This window comes from Octopus sinensis, linkage group LG8 (genome assembly GCF_006345805.1).
Source record: "Octopus sinensis linkage group LG8, ASM634580v1, whole genome shotgun sequence".
Classification (NCBI taxonomy): Eukaryota; Metazoa; Mollusca; class Cephalopoda; order Octopoda; family Octopodidae; genus Octopus; species Octopus sinensis.
In genome coordinates, this window is record NC_043004.1 from 25,635,506 (window position 1) to 25,653,865 (window position 18,360).

At 37.5% G+C, this 18,360-nt stretch overlaps 1 protein-coding gene across 1 annotated transcript in view; it reads right to left on the minus strand.

Moving 5' to 3' along the window:
* Positions 1-16,014: 16,014 nt before the first annotated feature.
* LOC115214764 (nicalin) overlaps positions 16,015-18,360 on the minus strand; it is a 61,837-nt gene continuing 59,491 nt past the window's right edge. The window contains exons 14-15 of the mRNA XM_029783788.2: positions 17,818-17,903; positions 16,015-16,627 (exon numbers count right to left, since the gene is read on the minus strand). Coding sequence (XP_029639648.1) covers positions 17,835-17,903 — 69 coding nt within the window. The 3' untranslated portion in view covers positions 16,015-16,627; positions 17,818-17,834. The remainder of the gene's footprint in view (positions 16,628-17,817; positions 17,904-18,360) is intronic.

The following is an 18,360-nucleotide window of genomic DNA, read 5'->3' on the forward strand; positions in this document are numbered from 1 at the left end:
AAGTCGACTTTGCCTTTCATTCTTTCCCAGTCACTAAAACAAGTACTATCGGAGCACTGGGGTCAATGTAATTGACTTCCCCAACCCTCAAAATTGCTGGTCTTGTACCAAAATTAGAAAGGATTATTATTAAGGCAGCAAAATGACAGAATTGTTAGCATATCAGACAAAACACTTAATGACATTTCTTCTCACTCTTTATATTTTGAGTTGGTAGACCCAGGAAAACCTGGGACGAGGTGGTGAAGAACAACCTTCGCGCTTTAGGTCTCACCGAGGAAATGACCAGAGACCGAGACCTTTGGAAGTATGCTGTGCGTGAGAAGACCCGGCAGGACACGTGAGGCCATAACCCATGGCCCCTACCTGGGACGTAGTCAGTCCACCTGTGCATACCTTCCTTCTTGGGACACTTGTGAAGACCTGTTGAGGCAAGTGAAAATCAAAATCAAATCAAATCAAATCAAAATCGATGAACATCAATGGAATTTGTATTTTTGTGGTACCAGTGCCAGTGGCACATAAGAAAACCATCCGAATGTGGCCGTAGCCAGTACCGCATCGACTGGCCTCCATGCTGTGGGCACGTAACAAACATCATCCAATCGTGGCCGTTCGCCAGCCTCGTCTGGCACCTGTGTCGGTGGCACATAAAAAAACACCATCCGAGCGTGGCCGTTCGCCAGCCTTGTCTGGCACCTGTGTCGGTGGCACATAAAAAAAACACCATCCAAGCATGGCCGTTCGCCAGTCTCGTCTGGCACCTGTGTCGGTGGAACATAAAAAGCACCCACTACACTCACGGAGTGGTTGACGTTAGGAAGGGCATCCAGCCGTAGAAACACTCGCAGATCAGACTGGGCCTGACGCAGCCTTCTGGCTTCACAGACCCCAGTTGAACCGTCCAGCCCATGCTAGCATGGAAAGCGGATGTTAAACGATGATGATGATGATGATGATGAATTCCCATTAGAGTAATATTTGCCTTTCATTCTTTCAGGGTTGATAACATATAGAATCAGTCAAGTATGGATGTTGATGTAATCAATTAACCTCCTCCCCTCAGAATTTCTGATCTTTTGCTAAAATTTGAAATGATAATTATTATTATTACAATCAATGTTTTCCTCCTCCATTTTACACTGATAGGAAAGGCTTTTCTGCCAGCTAACCCATTCTCCTTTTCCTCAAATAATCTCCCTTTATGATTGTATAAAATGCAGTATCTTTTTGTTTTAATGTTTCTAAAATGTTTATGTTTGTTCTTCAGACATGTGTTCAGTGTTATTCTTTAAACAACCTTAACTATGAAATGAAATCAAAGAGGGAAATCTTTATTAAAAAGAACCAATGTTTTGCAGATCTTATAAAATGTATGACCAAACTAGAAATAAGGTACCTGTCACGTACTGGACTTCATGTAATTCACCAACCCTCTCCCTAAAATTTCTGGCCTTATACCTCTATTAGAAACTATTATTATTATAGTTAGGGAAGTGGATTGGCAGAATCATTAGAGTATCAGACAAAATGCCACAAGGCATTTCTTTCATCTCTTTATGGTCTGAGTTCAAATTCACTTTGAGGTCAATGTAATCAATAAATCTCCCTGACAGTGTGTCAAAACTAGAAAGAATTATTATTAAGAAGAGAAGGGTGGCAGATAGCAGAACCCATAGAACATACCTTGTGGTATTATGTTACTCCTGTTGTATTCTCAGGTTTAATCCTGCTCTACTCAACTTCCTTCTGGGAGGTTGAGAAAAGAAATACCAATCAATTGCTAGGGTTGATCTTATTTGTTATACCCTCGTCCAAAATGTGTTGGATCTCCATCAGATATGATGAAATAACATCATATTGATAGTGATTGTGCCATGTCTGATCCAGTGATATATGCAACTCTTTATGGAGTTGATAAAATCAGTGAAATACTGGAGTTAAGTGACTCTTGCCCAGTCTCAAAACATAAGGTTTTCAGTGTCAGCAAACATTATTGTGTTGGTGATAAAGGCAGTGTAAATTTGACAAAGTAACATATCAGAAAAATGAAGGCCATGAGTTTGATCACACTTTTCATAAGATTTCTGTAAGAGTTTTGCATTTAATATAATTTCATAGTTAAGGTTATTTAAAGCATAATAATGAACACACATTTGAAGAACAAGCATAATAAATATTTTTGGAATGAGATAATCTGAGTTTTTTTTTAAAGAAACCATTGTTGTTTAGATCAGCTTATAAGGCTTAAAGGGAACATCTTAGTGGAAAAGGAAAACAGGTTGAGTGAGCATGAAATTTTTCCTATCAACATAAAATGTAATGATGGGTTGCCAATAATCACATCAAATATGTTCTTCTGATTTTGAAAATAATTTGAATAAGAAGAAAATATTTACTATTTGTAAATATGGACATTGAATTATATATAGACCAGTATTTCTCTATATAGATATTTAATTAACATTTTCCACTGCATACATGAAAATGGCTTTATCCTAAGCCACTTTCATGTAGTTAAATACAGAATGTGGTTTTGTTATCAGTGACAGAATACAGTAGCAAAGGGGTATAATTCAATGTGTCTGTGATGAGGTTTATACTACTGTATCAAATGGTTCCTAGACTAGCTATGTTTAATAAAAAAATAACTCATTTACCTAAGTTTTAACATCTCTTTTGAAATAGTCACCTTGCACAGCAATATACCAGTCCCAATGTTTCTGCCACTTTTGGAATCCAGCCCGGAAGTCGTTTTCTGTAAGCAAGTCGAAGATCTGCAGCTCGCTCTGGATCTTGACAATGGTGTTAAAACGGTGACCTTAGAGCTGCATTTTCATCTTGGGGAAGAGATAGAAGACTGTAGGTGCTAAATCAAATGAGTTCAGAAGCAATACATCGTTTTTGATGAGAAACTCACAAGTGAAGAGAGCTTGGTGACAGGGTGCATTGTCATTGTGAAGAATCTAATTCTTCATGCTCCACAGATCCAGTCACTTTCAACAAATATCCTCCCTCAAATACTTAAAAAACATCACAGTAGAACTCTTGAATGACAGTCTGGCCCTGGGAGTGTCTTCCAAATAGCTCATTATCTTCCAGGGACGTTCTGCTTTTGAAGTGCCTGTGCCAATCAAACATTATGTATGACCCATTGCCATAAGCTTGCCAAAGCATGCGCAATGTTTCTGTAGCAGACTTCCTGAGTTTAATGCAAAATTTCACGTTTGTTCTCTATTCCTGTCCTTGACAAAATCACTGACTACAGCATACGTATGGTTATAAAACACAAATTTCACAACTTGCAAAGTAAACACAGTGATGGCACTCAGCATACGGCCTCATGAAGGTCACTGCTATCTCTCTGTGCATGCAACCAGGTACTGCCATCTGTTGGTGTGCTACAGAACTAGTCCAGGAACTTTTTGATACTACCTCATACTTTCAATGAATGTTTTCTCCCTTTTGTTGTAGAAAATTTAGAGGTTGGCTCACAGGAAAACAGAGATGCTAACCTAACATGAAACTTTTTTGTGGACCACCCGAAAATACGAGTATGAATGTTTAAAGAGGAGACTTGTAGGTTTGTAAAACAAAGGAGAACTATAAATCCATCTAGTAACATTACTAAAAATGGTCTGGCTATTTCTCTGATATTGGAGGAGAAATACTGCAGGTATATAGGGGTGGATGAAAATATTTTCTATGAAAAGACTAAAATGGAATTTATAAACAGATTATATAAAACCAGAATAAAGAAAATATGTTTCTCTTAACTTTCTGCATACAATAAATTGACAACCCACAATATGTTTGCTGTGCCCATGCTCATTTGAGTTATGAATGTTAAATCATTCATGTAGTTATTCCTTACTGGAAATTTCCACATCAGTAGTAATGCAGGTCACCTCTAAAATGAAAACAAGATGGTAGTGTCTGCATACATGAAGCCAATAACATTATGACAGTTGGAAAAGAGCTTTATATTCCTTGATCAAGGATATACACCCAAAGAAGTCACACAACTCTACTGCAATAGGTTGTCAGAAAAGACCAACAAAAGGTCATGAATGGTTTTACTCCCCATATGACTGCTCCCAGCATATGATTTGCCCTTGCTGCAGGCTCCATATGAAAGGGGCTGTCTTCAACCTGTTGCATCCTGATATGATGTCATCTCCTCCCTCTTTTCTGGTATTTCATGACCTCAATCACTCATCCTTCCTCCACACACACACACCCTGATCTAAAGATCATTGCTTCTCTATTCCATTTCGTAATCATCCATCTATTTGGTGTGTGGGGCAGTGGGTGGAGTGACATTCCTTTGAGATCTCTGTAGGGTCACTGGGCTGGCTTCTCCCTTTCCTTCATCTTTGGAAGAGCTAATCACCCTTAAAATATCCAAGACGTGATATGGCATTCCATCCATTGATACATTATTTGGAGTACTGATCATGGTCATCCTTCCTTTTTCCCCACTGCATTGTGCACCAAGCATTTGGGGGCTTCACCCACACTTTGTCTCCAGCCTGTACAGATGCAACCCCTTCCACCTCTGGCTGCTGCAGCACCATGCCCAGTTGTCTCCATTTGTACTGGAGTGTAGCCCTTTGCAGGACAGACTCTTCAGTTTGTCCTACCTGGGTTACATGTATCAGAAGACTGCCTCCATGGGGGAGATTCATCCCTTCTCAGCCATAGCTTTAATTGTATGATGGTGCTGTTACACAATCCCATGATGCTTATATGCAACTCTGGAGAAGTGTCTTATGTTCCACCTTCCAAGCATCTCCCTCAGTTGCTCTGAGTAAAAAACTGTGCTATTGCCTATCAATCGCTCATCTACAGGACCCTTTTCCAAGAACACTGCATTTAGCACTTCTGTGATTTCAGTAGCAGTCTCCACCCTGATTTCTCTCCATATAGTTATCTGCCCTGGCCCCAAGTTGATCATCAAGAGGTATACCTTTCTCTGATAGTGTATCACATCAATGGCTAACCTTTTCCAGTCTTCCTCCACATGAATCTTCCCTGTTTCATGTGCACTCAGTGCAGGGTTGATGGATTGTCACCTGTTGCAATTCCCCACTACCTTCCAAACACCCTCCTTGGCGACATCAGGGTTGACCATCCTGGCCAATAACAATGTCCTGTCGTCCCCCATGTTGTGCAGCCTCTTCAGTTCTGTGCTCTGCAGCCGACAAACTACAGTTACTCCACTCAGAACATACCCTGCTGTTTCCAGCTAATGGTTTTTTTACTCTGGTTAGAACATCTACCTTATTCCTTTCTGGGGGCACAAAAACCACATGCAACACCAGGATGAACTCAGCAGTTAGCGCCCTCAGGATACCCAGGTGATGCTTAATCACCATTTCCATGGCCCCTTTCATGTAAATTCTTTTCTGGTTGATAATTAATGATACCCACCACTGCACTATGGTAGAATCAGCCCAAACCTCAACAGCTTGTAGTCACCATCTCAGCACTAGGTTCATGCCCTTTAATACAGCATCCAGTTCAGCTACATTGATATGTAGTCGTTCTTCTTCCTAAGCCTCACTATGTCTTCCACCTCAACACCTATTTCCAGAATGATTCTCAACACTATACTGCTCACATCGCACCACATGATCCCATTTTTTTGTATCTAACGGGTGCTCTGTCACTTATGACAACAAGGGTTCCAGTTGATCTGATCAGCAGAACAGCCTGGTCATGAAATTAACATGCAGGTGTACCCTTAACATAGTTAACAGACATGTGTACTCTTAACATAGTTAACAGACACGTGAACCCTTAACATTGGGGAGAATCAGTGTGACGAAAGGCTTGCCGAAATCTTTCCAACTGTTAATGTAGTTCATAGAATATATCTGAGCTTGATGGTCACTAGCTGTTCAGAAGAGAGGAATTCAATAAATTGGGACTGATAAAAAATTATCTGACTGCTACTATGATATATGAAAGATTAAGTGTTTTTAACCATTTGGATGTAGAAAGCAGTGTTCTAAAGAGGATTTTTTTAGATACCAAGTGTAGAAAGAAAGTTTTTTGTATGTATTGTGTTAAGTTGGTAAATCTTGCTGTACATAGTTTAGATGACAAAATTTTGCATTGACGGATGCATTTAAACTTTCTATGTGCCGACTAGTCAATTTCAATTACATGCAATAGGCACATTTAGTAATTTTTCATGGGTTTTAATTTCTGTGTATAAGGGGGTTACTGAACTTGAAGTACCCTGGGCCCCCACAAGCTTTAAATCCAGCACTATATACATATATTGGGTCATCCCATAATAATGCTGTTTTTTCAATTGCATGAACTAAAAGTTGGAGGGGGACAGGATAAACTACCTGCATCAACTTGCTATAAAAGCAGGTACTAATTTTACCTTGTACTTATTCTTAGTGCAAGTTTTGAAGAGTGCAGTTCGATTTTAACAGTTATTTTTCAAAGCTATAATGGAAGTGACAAAGAAGCATATTTTGCTTTATGAGTCCAATACAGGCAACAACGCAACGGAAGGTGCAAGGAATATTAATGCAGTATATGGGGATCAGACAATAAACATAAGCCAGTATCAACAGAGGTTTCAGAAATTCCAAGATGGAAACTACAGCCTAGGAGATGAGCCTCATCCTGGAAGATCTGCAAACCCTGGTGGAACAAAATTCCATTGTAACTATTGAGGAACTAGCAGAGAAGCTTGGATTTGGTCATTCAACCATTCATCGACACCTGCATACCATCAGAAAAGTCAGTAAATTGAGTTAATGGGTTCCTCACAAACTTTCCGAGTCTAATCATACACAGAGAGTGAATGTGTGCTCTTCTTTGCTGTCACGTCTCATGAATGAATTTTTGGGGGACTGAATAGTGACTAATAATGAGAAATGGGTTCTCTATAAAAACGTCAAGCTCCAAAGACAGAGGATAGGGAAAGAAGAAACACCGGCACCCCAGGCTAAAGAAGGTCTTCACCCATTTAAGGTGTTGTTATCTGTCTGGTGGGATATGAAAGGTTTAGTCCACTTTCAACCTTTAAACCCAAACCAAACAATTACAAAGGAGATCTACTGCAAGCGGCTTGGGTGGCTTAAGTCAGCACTACAAGAAAATCAACCATCTTTGGTTTCAAGACGAAAGGTGTTCTTCCATCAAGATAATGCTTGGCTGCATACAGCAAAGATGACATTCCAAAGACTGGAGCAGTTGGAATGGGAAACAATGCCCCACCTACCATATTCACCAGACATTGCCCCATCTGATTATCATTTATTCTGTAGTCTTCAAAATCATTTGGACAGAAAGAAATATGAATTCTGTAGACAAGGTCAGAATAGTACTAGAAGAGTATTTTTCATCATAGACAAGTGAATTTTCAAAGAGGGGCCTTGCAAGTCTACCAGACAGATGGAAAAACATTGTTGAAAATGAATGAGTATATTTTAGATTAAAAAAGAACTTTATCTTAATTTTGAAAAATAAAACCCAATATATATGCAAATACACACACACACATTTATTCTGTTTTTTCAGGCAATCCCTCTTCCTTGAAACAGTTGGAATTTGCTACTAGTCTTGAGGTGACTCTGCAGGCTGTTAAGATATAGGGTGAAAAGTTGCTAGTAACTTTCAACCCTAACAAGATCAAATTCATGCAAATGGGAGGAAGATAGGGATCCAGCTTCAGAAGTGATTCTCTAATTTAATTGGTCCCTCACTTGCTTCTACCCTGCAACTCATTACATTAAGGTGGTGTTGACAGTCTTAGTCATTTCTATTGTTATTACTACAGGAAGTGCTCTGATGAACTCTTTCTCTTTGTTCCAGATCATTTGTCTCTAAACTCAGTGTTTTTATCCAAATGCTGTTGTGCTTCTACGTATAAGGAAGTCTTTCTATGGTCATATCTTTTTCCTCGAACTGCCAGCATTTGGAACTCTTTGATAGTGTAAATCTAGGCCAAATACACTGTATAAACCATCAAAATAAACTTATTAATATACCAACTATTCATCTTTTAATAAAAGGGGAGATAAGACAACCCTAGTTGTCTTGACACAAAACGTTATTCAATGTCTATTTTTATTCATCCAATTGTAACACAATTCTATAATGTGACATTTCCTGACTCACGCATTATCATGTAGCTTACACCTTTTCATCTAATCATGTGGCACTTAGTTGACTATCAGGTGACATTTTTTTAATACATTGACTCATTTTATGGAGTTACTCTTTTTACTTCAGGGCGCTTGTTAGTACAATCATATTCGTTTACATCATGGACAATTGGAATTAGTTTACCTTTTTACATTTTGTTTTGGAATTATTATCATTACTACATAGCATCCTTTCTTCTTCCAAAGAAATTTTCAAGAAAGCTGCCTTAGCTAATAGTGGCTTCAAAGATAAATTAACATGTAATCACTCTAATAATAATCAGTGGTTAGGGCAGCGGACTCGCGGTTTCGATTCCCAGACCGGGCGTTGTGAGTGTTTATTGAGCGAAAACACCTAAAAGCTCCACGAGGCTCCAGCAGGGGATGGTGGTGATCCCTGCTGTACTCTTTCACCACAACTTTCTCTCACTCTTACTTCCTGTTTCTGTTGTACCTGTATTTCAAGGGGCTGGCCTTGTCACTCTCTGTGTCACGCTGAATATCCCTGAGAACTGCGTTAAGGGTACACGTGTCTGTGGAGTGCTCAGCCACTTACACGTTAATTTCACGAGCAGGCTGTTCCGTTGATTCGGATCAACCGGAATCCTCGTCGTCGTAACCGACGGAGTGCTTCCATCCAATCAAAATATTAAAAATAGATCTAGTGGCATCAAAGATAAAGTAGTACATAACCATTCTAGTATTAATCAGGATAAAATAGAAATCTAAAAATAGACCAAGGAAAATTATTTGGTTCACTCCTCCCTTTTCCCTTAATATAAAAACTAACATTGGTAAAAGATTCCTGTCATTACTGGACAAACACTTTCCAGCTACTCATAGATACAGGAAAATATTTAATAGGCGTTCTATGAAATTATCACATAGCTGCTGCTCCAATATGATGAGTATAATTACACGTGGTCAATACCAAGAACCTGAATCCAGTTGCAACTGTCACAACCCAGGATCTTGTCCATTTGACCAACAATGTACAACTAAATCTATCATATATAAGGCAGAAGTTACTGCAACCCTAAATAATACTACAACTGATAAGAAGACTTATATTGGATTATATGAAGGTGAATTAAAAAATTGCAATGCCAATCACATAGCCTCCTTCCGGCATAAGGACAAAAGTAAAGCTACAAAGTTGGCTAGCTATGTTTGGACTTTGAAAGATAATGAGACACCGCATGTGATTAAATGGAAAGTAATTGAGAAAGCCATACCTTACGTGAATGGATCGAATAAATGTAGACTTTGTTAGGCTGAAAGAGAGCAGATCTTGTTCAGATCTAAGATTCCTCTCTGTTGAACTCCAGGTCAGAAATTTTTCAGGAGTTGCATGCATATGTATAAATATATTTTGAAGAACTGGAAAATTCTGCCTATTCTTGACTGACTCGATACCTTTCCAGCCTTATCATTTAAGGTCTAAGGAGGATAGCTCTTTTATCTTTTTACATCTTAGTTTCTATTTTTTGTTGGTTACTGTCTGTTTTCTATATGCTGCCTTCAGTTTTTTCACATTTCTTCTTTTATTCAATTTATTTAGTTCGTTATATGTGGTTTGCACCTGAAGAATATGTTTGTGTTTTCTCAACAAATGAAACTATTAGTAGCACTTTAATACATGTATTGTGACCTTTAAATAAATATATATATTTATACACACAGACACTCTACCTTTCTTTCGCTCAGAATGAAAGGTAGATTGTACAATGCATGTGTGCAAACTGCCATGCTTCACGACAGTGAAACATGGGCCGTGACTGCAAAGGACATGCGTAGGCTCTAGTACATGAAGCCTTCTCTAAACATGTCCATAAATGTCTTAAATAATATAAATTTTACAAGTCTAATTGCTGTAAAACAACTACCTCTGATTCTCATTGATATATAGTTTAGACATCATATGAGCTCACTTAATTAAATCACAATATCTACATTATCATCATATCCTTTTATCTTTTATTTTATAGATTCTCATATTTTCCATTAATTCATATTTACATATCCCACCTAGATTATAATTAATCACATACCTATTCAGTTGCAACACTATTGTTTTTAACAGAACACCACCAAGGTTTCTCTTCTCCAGTTATGGAGTTGTATATATATAATTAGTTTAGCTCACCAGATTTTTTCACTGATTTACTAATATATCTATTGTCCATTGTCACAATATTTGCTTTATCCTTGAGCCCCATAATTTCACTCTACTAGAATTTAGTAAAAACAAAGTATAATTTTTGTCATTTAAAAATTTTTATTTCTTTTATTCCCAACAGGCATACATATTCATTAGCACTACAAATATTTAAATTTTAGTTAATATTATAGGCACCATCATAATTAGGTAAGCCCTAAATCTCTCTTCACCTCTAGTCGTAATCACCTTAAAATTCAAGATCTTCATTATCTTTTACAACCACTTTATTACCATGCTAATCTCTTCCCTCCCCCTCTTGCCACCTTAGAACCATGGCCAGTACTGGTAGACAGTATCTGACGCCTGCTATACCTCATTGTTTTATCTATCTGTCTATGCACCTGCTAACTTCTTTCGACTAGCATATACCCGCTATACAGACTAATACATATGTTTTACTACATCTACCTGACTATCTTTCCTCCACACTATAGTATAATATTCCTACTCAACCCTCATTCACTCTCTATTCAAAACTGGAACTAGTAAATTCCACTATTCCTTGCCATGCATTGCCATCAAGCATTCTCATTTGAAACTGCAAACAGACCTTACCTATAACTTAATTAATGTTATTACCAGTTCAAATATGCTTGAGGCATGTTCAACCCAGTGAACAAGATATTCACTGCGTTTTATTACAGAAATTATATCCCGTTTGTTGACAAATGGTGTATAAACACCTATATCAACTATATAACTTTATTATTTATTTGATTATGGAACTGCATAACACATATTGATTTCACTCTGATCCTTCCTTCATTTTTGACAAACAGGAAAGTACTAATATCCTGAATTGGGGATATTTCTTCATTTTTATAGTTTTCTGACATCACCCTCTCCAATGACAATACCAAACTTATGGTAAATCAATATCATGATCTACATGCTTGGCTTTTCTAGAAGCAGCTGTCCCTTTTTTGTATCACCTAATTATCTGGATGTTTTGCATTCTTGTCCCATTTTTGCATTATATATATATATTTATATACAGAGAGGCTGTTAGCAAGGTTAGGATTGGCAATGAGTACAGTGAAGAATTTCGGGTAGAAGTTGGCGTCCACCAAGGCTCAGCCCTCAGTCCCCTTCTATTCATCATAGTCCTCCAGGCAATAACAGAGGAATTTAAGATGGGTTGTCCCTGGGAGCTCCTCTATGCTGATGACCTAGCCCTCATAGCAGAATCACTACCAGACTTAGAGAAGAAATTTCGTGTGTGGAAACTAGGTTTAGAATCAAAAGGCCTTAGAGTGAATGTAGCAAAGACCAAAGTTCTAGTAAGTACGAAAGCAAACTCACCACAAACCCCTTCAGGAAGGTGGCCCTGCTCAATCTGTAGAAAAGGTGTAAGTAGAAACTCCATAAGATGTACCCAGTGTAAGCTATGGACACATAAGAGGTGCAGCAATATCAAAGGAAAATTAACCGAGAAGAGAGCTTTCGTGTGCGGCAGATGCACAGGGGCAATAGACACCATTGATACTCAGAAAAGAGATTCCATTATACTCCTGGGGGAGAAACTAGAATAGTCTGGGCAAAGTTTAGGAAGCTTCTCCTCCTACTGGCGACAAATGGTCTCTCGCTCAGAGTGAAAGGTAGATTGTACAACATGTGTGCGAACTGCCATGCTTCATGGCAGTGAAACATGGGCTGTGAAACATGAAGCTAGCATGATCCGCTGGATGTGTAATGTCAGTGTCCATGCATGACAGAGTGTAAGTGCCCTGAGAGAAATGTTGGGCATTAGAAGCATTAGATGCAGCATGCAGGAGAGACAATTGCATTGGTATGATCATGTACTACAGATGGATGAGGAGAGACGTGGAAGAAGTGCCACTCCCAAACTGTTGAAGAAATCCAGGGTAGAGGTAGACCCAGGAAGACATGGGACGAGTTGGTCAAGCATGACCTTCGTACGTTGAGCCTCACAGAAGCTATGATGAAAGACTGAGACCTCTGGAGATATGCTGTGACTTCGAAGACCCGACAAATGAAGTGATTTCATGGCTTGCAGGACGGCGTGCTGCACTTGAGGAGACCTATTGTGTCAAGTTCATCAACATCAAAATAAAAATTGTATGGATATTGTAGTTGTGATACCTATGCCGGTAGCACATAGGGCCTCACAGGAGAAATGACGAAGACCGAGACCCCTGAGATATGATGTGACTGTGACAACCAGACAAATGAAGTGAGTTCATGGCTCACAGGACGGCCTGCTGTGCTAACCTTGGATTGTAGAGTGACTTGCTGTTCTTGAGGAGACCTATTGAGTCAAGTACGTCAACACCAACATCAAAATAAAAATCAAAGCCCAAGCCCATACAAAGTACCTTTGATTGCAGAACGACCTACTGTGCTTACCTTGGATCGTAGGGCGACCTGCTGTGCTTGAGGAGACCTATTGAGTCAAGTACGTCAACACCAACATCAAAATAAAAATCAAATGGAAATTGTAGTTATGCCAGCGCCGGCTGACTGGTGTCCTTGTCGGTGACATGTAAAAGCACCAACCGATCGTGGCTGTTTGCCAGCTTCCTCTGGCCCCTGTGCCGGTGGCACGTAAAAAACACCCACTACACTCACAGAGTGGTTGGTGTTAGGAAGGGCATCTAGCTGTAGAAACACTGCTAAACCAGACAGGAGCCTAGTGCAGCCATGGCTTACCAGATCCTGGTTGAACCGTCCAACCCATGCTAGCATGGAAAACAGACGTTAAATGATGATGATGATATATATGCATACACATATATATATATACATACATATTTACATATAGATATATATTCACATATACATATATAAACATACATATATATGCATACACAAATATATATATATACATATACCCATATATATATATATACACACACACACATGTATATATACATATATATACCCATATATATATATATATATATACCCATATATATATATATACACACACACACACATGTATATATACATATACATATACCCATATATATATATATATATATATATATATAATATATATATATATATACACACCACACACACACACACATGTATATATATATACTTTATTTAAAGCAGCAGAAAATTGAATTTTCTGCTGCTTTAAATAAAGCATATTACTCTACCATTGGTATTTGAGTACTCTTTTATGTGTTTACTCCGGTATATATATATATATATAGATATATGCTAATATACATGTGTGTGAAAATAATTTTATACACATATGCACATGTGTGCGTATGTTTGTCTGCATTTGACCCTCACCTGCTTGACAACCAATGTGTTGTGTTTACATGCCCGTAATATAGCGGTACGGCAAAAGAGACCGATTGAATAAGTAGTAGGCTTACAAAGAATAAAGCCTGGGGGCCGATTTGTTTGACTAATGGTGGTGCTCCTGCTTGATTGCAGTCAAATGACTGAAAAAAAATATATAAAAGAGTAAGAGATATATACATATATATATAGAGAGAGACATATGTATATATAATCAAACTACTTTGTGAGTGGCAGAAGTAGAGAGAAAGATAGTAAATGATAGAAAAATGTAATATCTTATGGAGGTTAATGATAAAGGAAAAGGGTTGAAAGACAGAAGTAAAACTGTAGGAAACAACAGAATGGGGGTAGGTGGGGGGGGGGCAGAACTCTGCTTTAGGCATGCCATATAACTCTTCATAACTTTTCCATCTTTTGGAATTTGCAGAAAATTTTGGGGAATTTCTACACATGGGATTTCACATGACTATGAAAAAAAAAAAAATTTCTTTAATATTTCAAAATTAAAAAAAAAAATTTTTTTTTTCAATTTTTCACATTTTTTCCTTTATCACAGACTAAAATACAGAATCTGAAGTTTTAGTTTAAACTCATCTCATCTAGGTTGTCCCATAGGATGCCCCTTTAGACTTAAATCTTAGCAATAAGACCATTAAGTGTGTTTATAGGGAGGAAGATATTGAAAACATCAATACATCAGAATGACAAACAAACGAGGAGGATATGAAGCGGTCATGACATGTGCTAAAAATAACAGCTAAATAGCCTTTAAATCATGCACTAATTTTTTCTATTTTTAATTTTGCATAATCGTACGAATTCCCATGTGTAGTACACAACTTTGCAAAAGTTTTTTTTAAATTCCAAAAGATAAAAAAGTTATTAGGGGTTATATGGTGTCGTTAAAGCAGAGTTCCGTTGAATAACGTAAAAGTTTCATTACAGTGTGGGGTGGGTGGGTAAAAAAAGAAAATGAGGAAGGAATGAAGAAAAATATTTCTAAAGATTTCTTTAAAAATACATACAATATTAAGTAGGGTCTGTCTTGCTAAAGAAGATTAAAGTTACTAGAATTGAAGTCTTTAATGTATTGATACCGATCCACACAACAGCCATTGGCTGTTGTGTTTCAAACAACAACTAAATATAGCAATAAATGAGAAAAAATGTTATTTTACTCAGCTCCTCCAAATTCATGATTAGTTTTCAAATGACTTAGGTCAGTGTAAAAAGGCTGAAATAATGAGCAGTAAGATAGGCTAATTAAAGAAAACTCTGAGTGTCTACTTCACATCTTTCTCACATTAGATGTGTCTTCCTCTCTCTCTCTTTTATATATCATCCCCACAACCACCACCACTTTATGTCTATAAATATAAATGACTGACATGTTTCACACACACACACAGAGTTCCATTTTCTAAGGAGGCTGGGGAACAAACAATTGGATATCAAAACAGTGTGACACCAAAATTAAAAAGTAGAAAACCACCTTAAGTCCTGACACTTAATGATGGAAAGAAGAGAAGGATCAAAACTCCTTTCCTTTGAAAGAGGGGTGGGGAGTTTGTTTCAAGCATTTTGTTATTACAGAAATTGATGAATGTCTTCACATTCACAAGGTGCATACATATAGGAGGTAACTGAAACATGTATCCATGAACAGCTACTCACACATTGTTATTATTATTATTATTGAGTGAGAGATCAGTTCATGCCATCAAAGTGACACTGGGGTAAAATATACGAAGCCCAATATACCCGTCATGAAAACCCGTCTGATAAGGGTACACCAGGCACATGCATCACAACCATGTGCGCGCGACATGGTGATCTCATATCAAGATAAACAGCACATGACCTTGCATGTGGGGCCCAGTTAGAATTTTCTTCAGGTTGAGTAGCCCATCCCGCTCAAAAGGTCCCCGAATAAGGGTTGTTTAAGGATGTTGAAAGAACCACCTATGTTTCCAGAGGTGAATTATTCAAACCCCAAAGAATCCCTCTCAACACATGGCTATGATGCTCCCCCACTACTTCTGCTCGTGATCAGAGATGCACATATCGTCAGCCACTAAGGGACATGCTCAACTGGTTATGGTCAAACAACTACAAGCAAATCTGTGGTATTGAGCAGAATATTTGCTGTAGCCCATCTTTTATACCAAGACAAAACAATGTACATGTATTATTATTATTATTATTATTATTATTTAGGTTAAAAACTATGTGCACTTAACAAATGTGAAAACTTTTATGTGGTCACTCAACCTGCTAGACTGCAACCAAATCTCTCAAATCATATCATACTTTCTTAAATAAGATATACTATGTATGGATGGTCACAGCTGGAATATCTTTAATCACAGGTTTGCTGAATTAGGGAGGGCCTGGAATTAAAACAACAACAACATGACAGATGTAGAGAATTTTGTTGCTTTGTTAGTATGAGGTGGAAGGGGTTGGTTTCCAAGGTGGGAAGAGTCAGTTATTGCAGAGATGGAAAAGTGTCATAATTAAACAGAAACATTTAAATTGAAAGGAGATTCAAGTTAATTTTCAAGTGTCAATGAGAGTCAGTTCAGGTGTAAAAAGTGAAAAAAAAAAAAAAGAAACAAATTGTGCCACAACAACAACAAAGAAATGTCTAACATGCTTAGTCAATGTCTTTTATCATTTAACAACGGATAATGTTAAATTAGTTTTGTTGTTTCCAAAGAACTAATAGTGAGGTTTTTTTGTGGTGCCACAGATAAAGGAATGGAAAAGTTAGTCGTGAGAACAATGTTAATAAGTAGAGAAAGTAAGTGTTTTTGGTAGTGAAACACAGAAGTAGTAAGAGAGGTTTAGGTTGTTTGTTTTTTTTTTGTTTTTCTTCTTTTTTTTATGAAAATGAAACAAACAGCTGAGACACAGCACTTTGTAATACATCCATTGACGGAAGCCAGTTCTGAAAAAAAACAAAAAGAAATATATGATCAAATAATAGCAACAACAATCACACACAAAAAAACTCTACACCTTCCCCACCACTACATTACATGATACAAAATTTGAGGAGTAGGAGGTATATTTATTAATCCCCAACATTGATCTGGTATTATTTTTATTGACTCTCTGAAGGCAAAGTTGAATCCAGAACAGAAAGATTAAACAAAATACCACAAGGTAATGACCAATGTTCTACCAATCCTATCAATTATCCATGTCCAGGTTCTGCCAATTCTACTAATCTACCACCCTGATGCTCAACCAATTCTACTCATCCATCAACCTGAAATAAATATCTAAGCCAATGAAAGAGCTTCAGTCTTAATACATCAACCTGCTAAATATAGCAGCCAAATCACCCTTTTTACAGTCTAACATTACATAATGACATTCTAAATCCATGTGCAAATGGAAGATGAGATGATGCTTGATCACAGATCTGCAGGACCAGGCTTGACCTGGGGCTAAACAGCAACTGGTTCCAGCTTATAATTGTACATCAATATGCAGTGTTATAATACTGACATGGGTACCAATCAATCTGCACAACAGAACACCAGTAATAGATTTGTTAAGTCCAAACCTATGAGTTGGAAGAGTAAAACTGTATCTATTAAGTTATATGTGTAAACAAAGAGTAGCTAGGAGGTTAAGATGCAAAACTGAACCAATAACAACATGACTAACCTATTTGGGGCATCTAAATAGATGACCAATATTATCTTTCTATGTAATGATCCACCAAAGTACAGGTGAAGGAAGTCTACAACACCTGTATGAAAGGACATATCATAGTGTAGTACATAAGTGGCAACATGGAGTATAGTAGACAAGTAGACACATGGAGTGTAATAAATAATTTATTTTTTTACTAGGATGGTGAAGAAGTTATCTTCAGAAAGGAGACCAAATCCAAATACTTTACTAAGGCACACTAGGGCCACCTGGCAGTGTTAAACAAAAATAGTCCATTTAACCAATCTCTGAATAGTATTTCTCTACCAAATGTGACTCACAAAATTTTCCTTAACCCAAAGCTATACTGGAAGTCACTTAACTCAGAGAGGGCCAAAGCTATCCAACTCCATCCCCCCCCTCCCATTTAGTTTAGGAGTAAAAAGGAGCAGAAAAAGCACAGATGATGCCTACCTGGCAAAGATGAAAGTTTAATGTGACTTTAGTTTCTCAGACATTTGGACAGACATCTGCAAAAAACCCTTCAAAAGATGGAAATTCTGGGGAAGAGAAAGGAAAATATGTTAATGATGATAATGTAAGGTGTCTAATGAAATGGGGAACATCACTCTTTATTTAGTCTTTATGTGAGACTAGCAGTATCGCCCGGCGTTGCTCGGGTTTGTAAGGGAAATAACTATATAAGCATTCTTAGAGAGTTATAGCCAAAAAATAGCAAAAAAATGCATTAAAAATGGAAAAAAATGATGGTAACTTTTTTTAAAAATCGTTGACTCATCGCAGACATTTTTAGAGAGTTGCTTCCCTTATATAATATCGAAAAAAATGCATTAAAATGGAAAAAAAATGGTAAATTTTTTTTTAAATCGTAGACTCATCATCGACACGCGCTAATACCCAGAAGGGCTCGATATGAATCACAACTATAAGATACCCGGTTTTGGTTAAACTGCACTGCAAAATGTGGGAGTAGTTAGGAATCTAAATCGTAAGAGA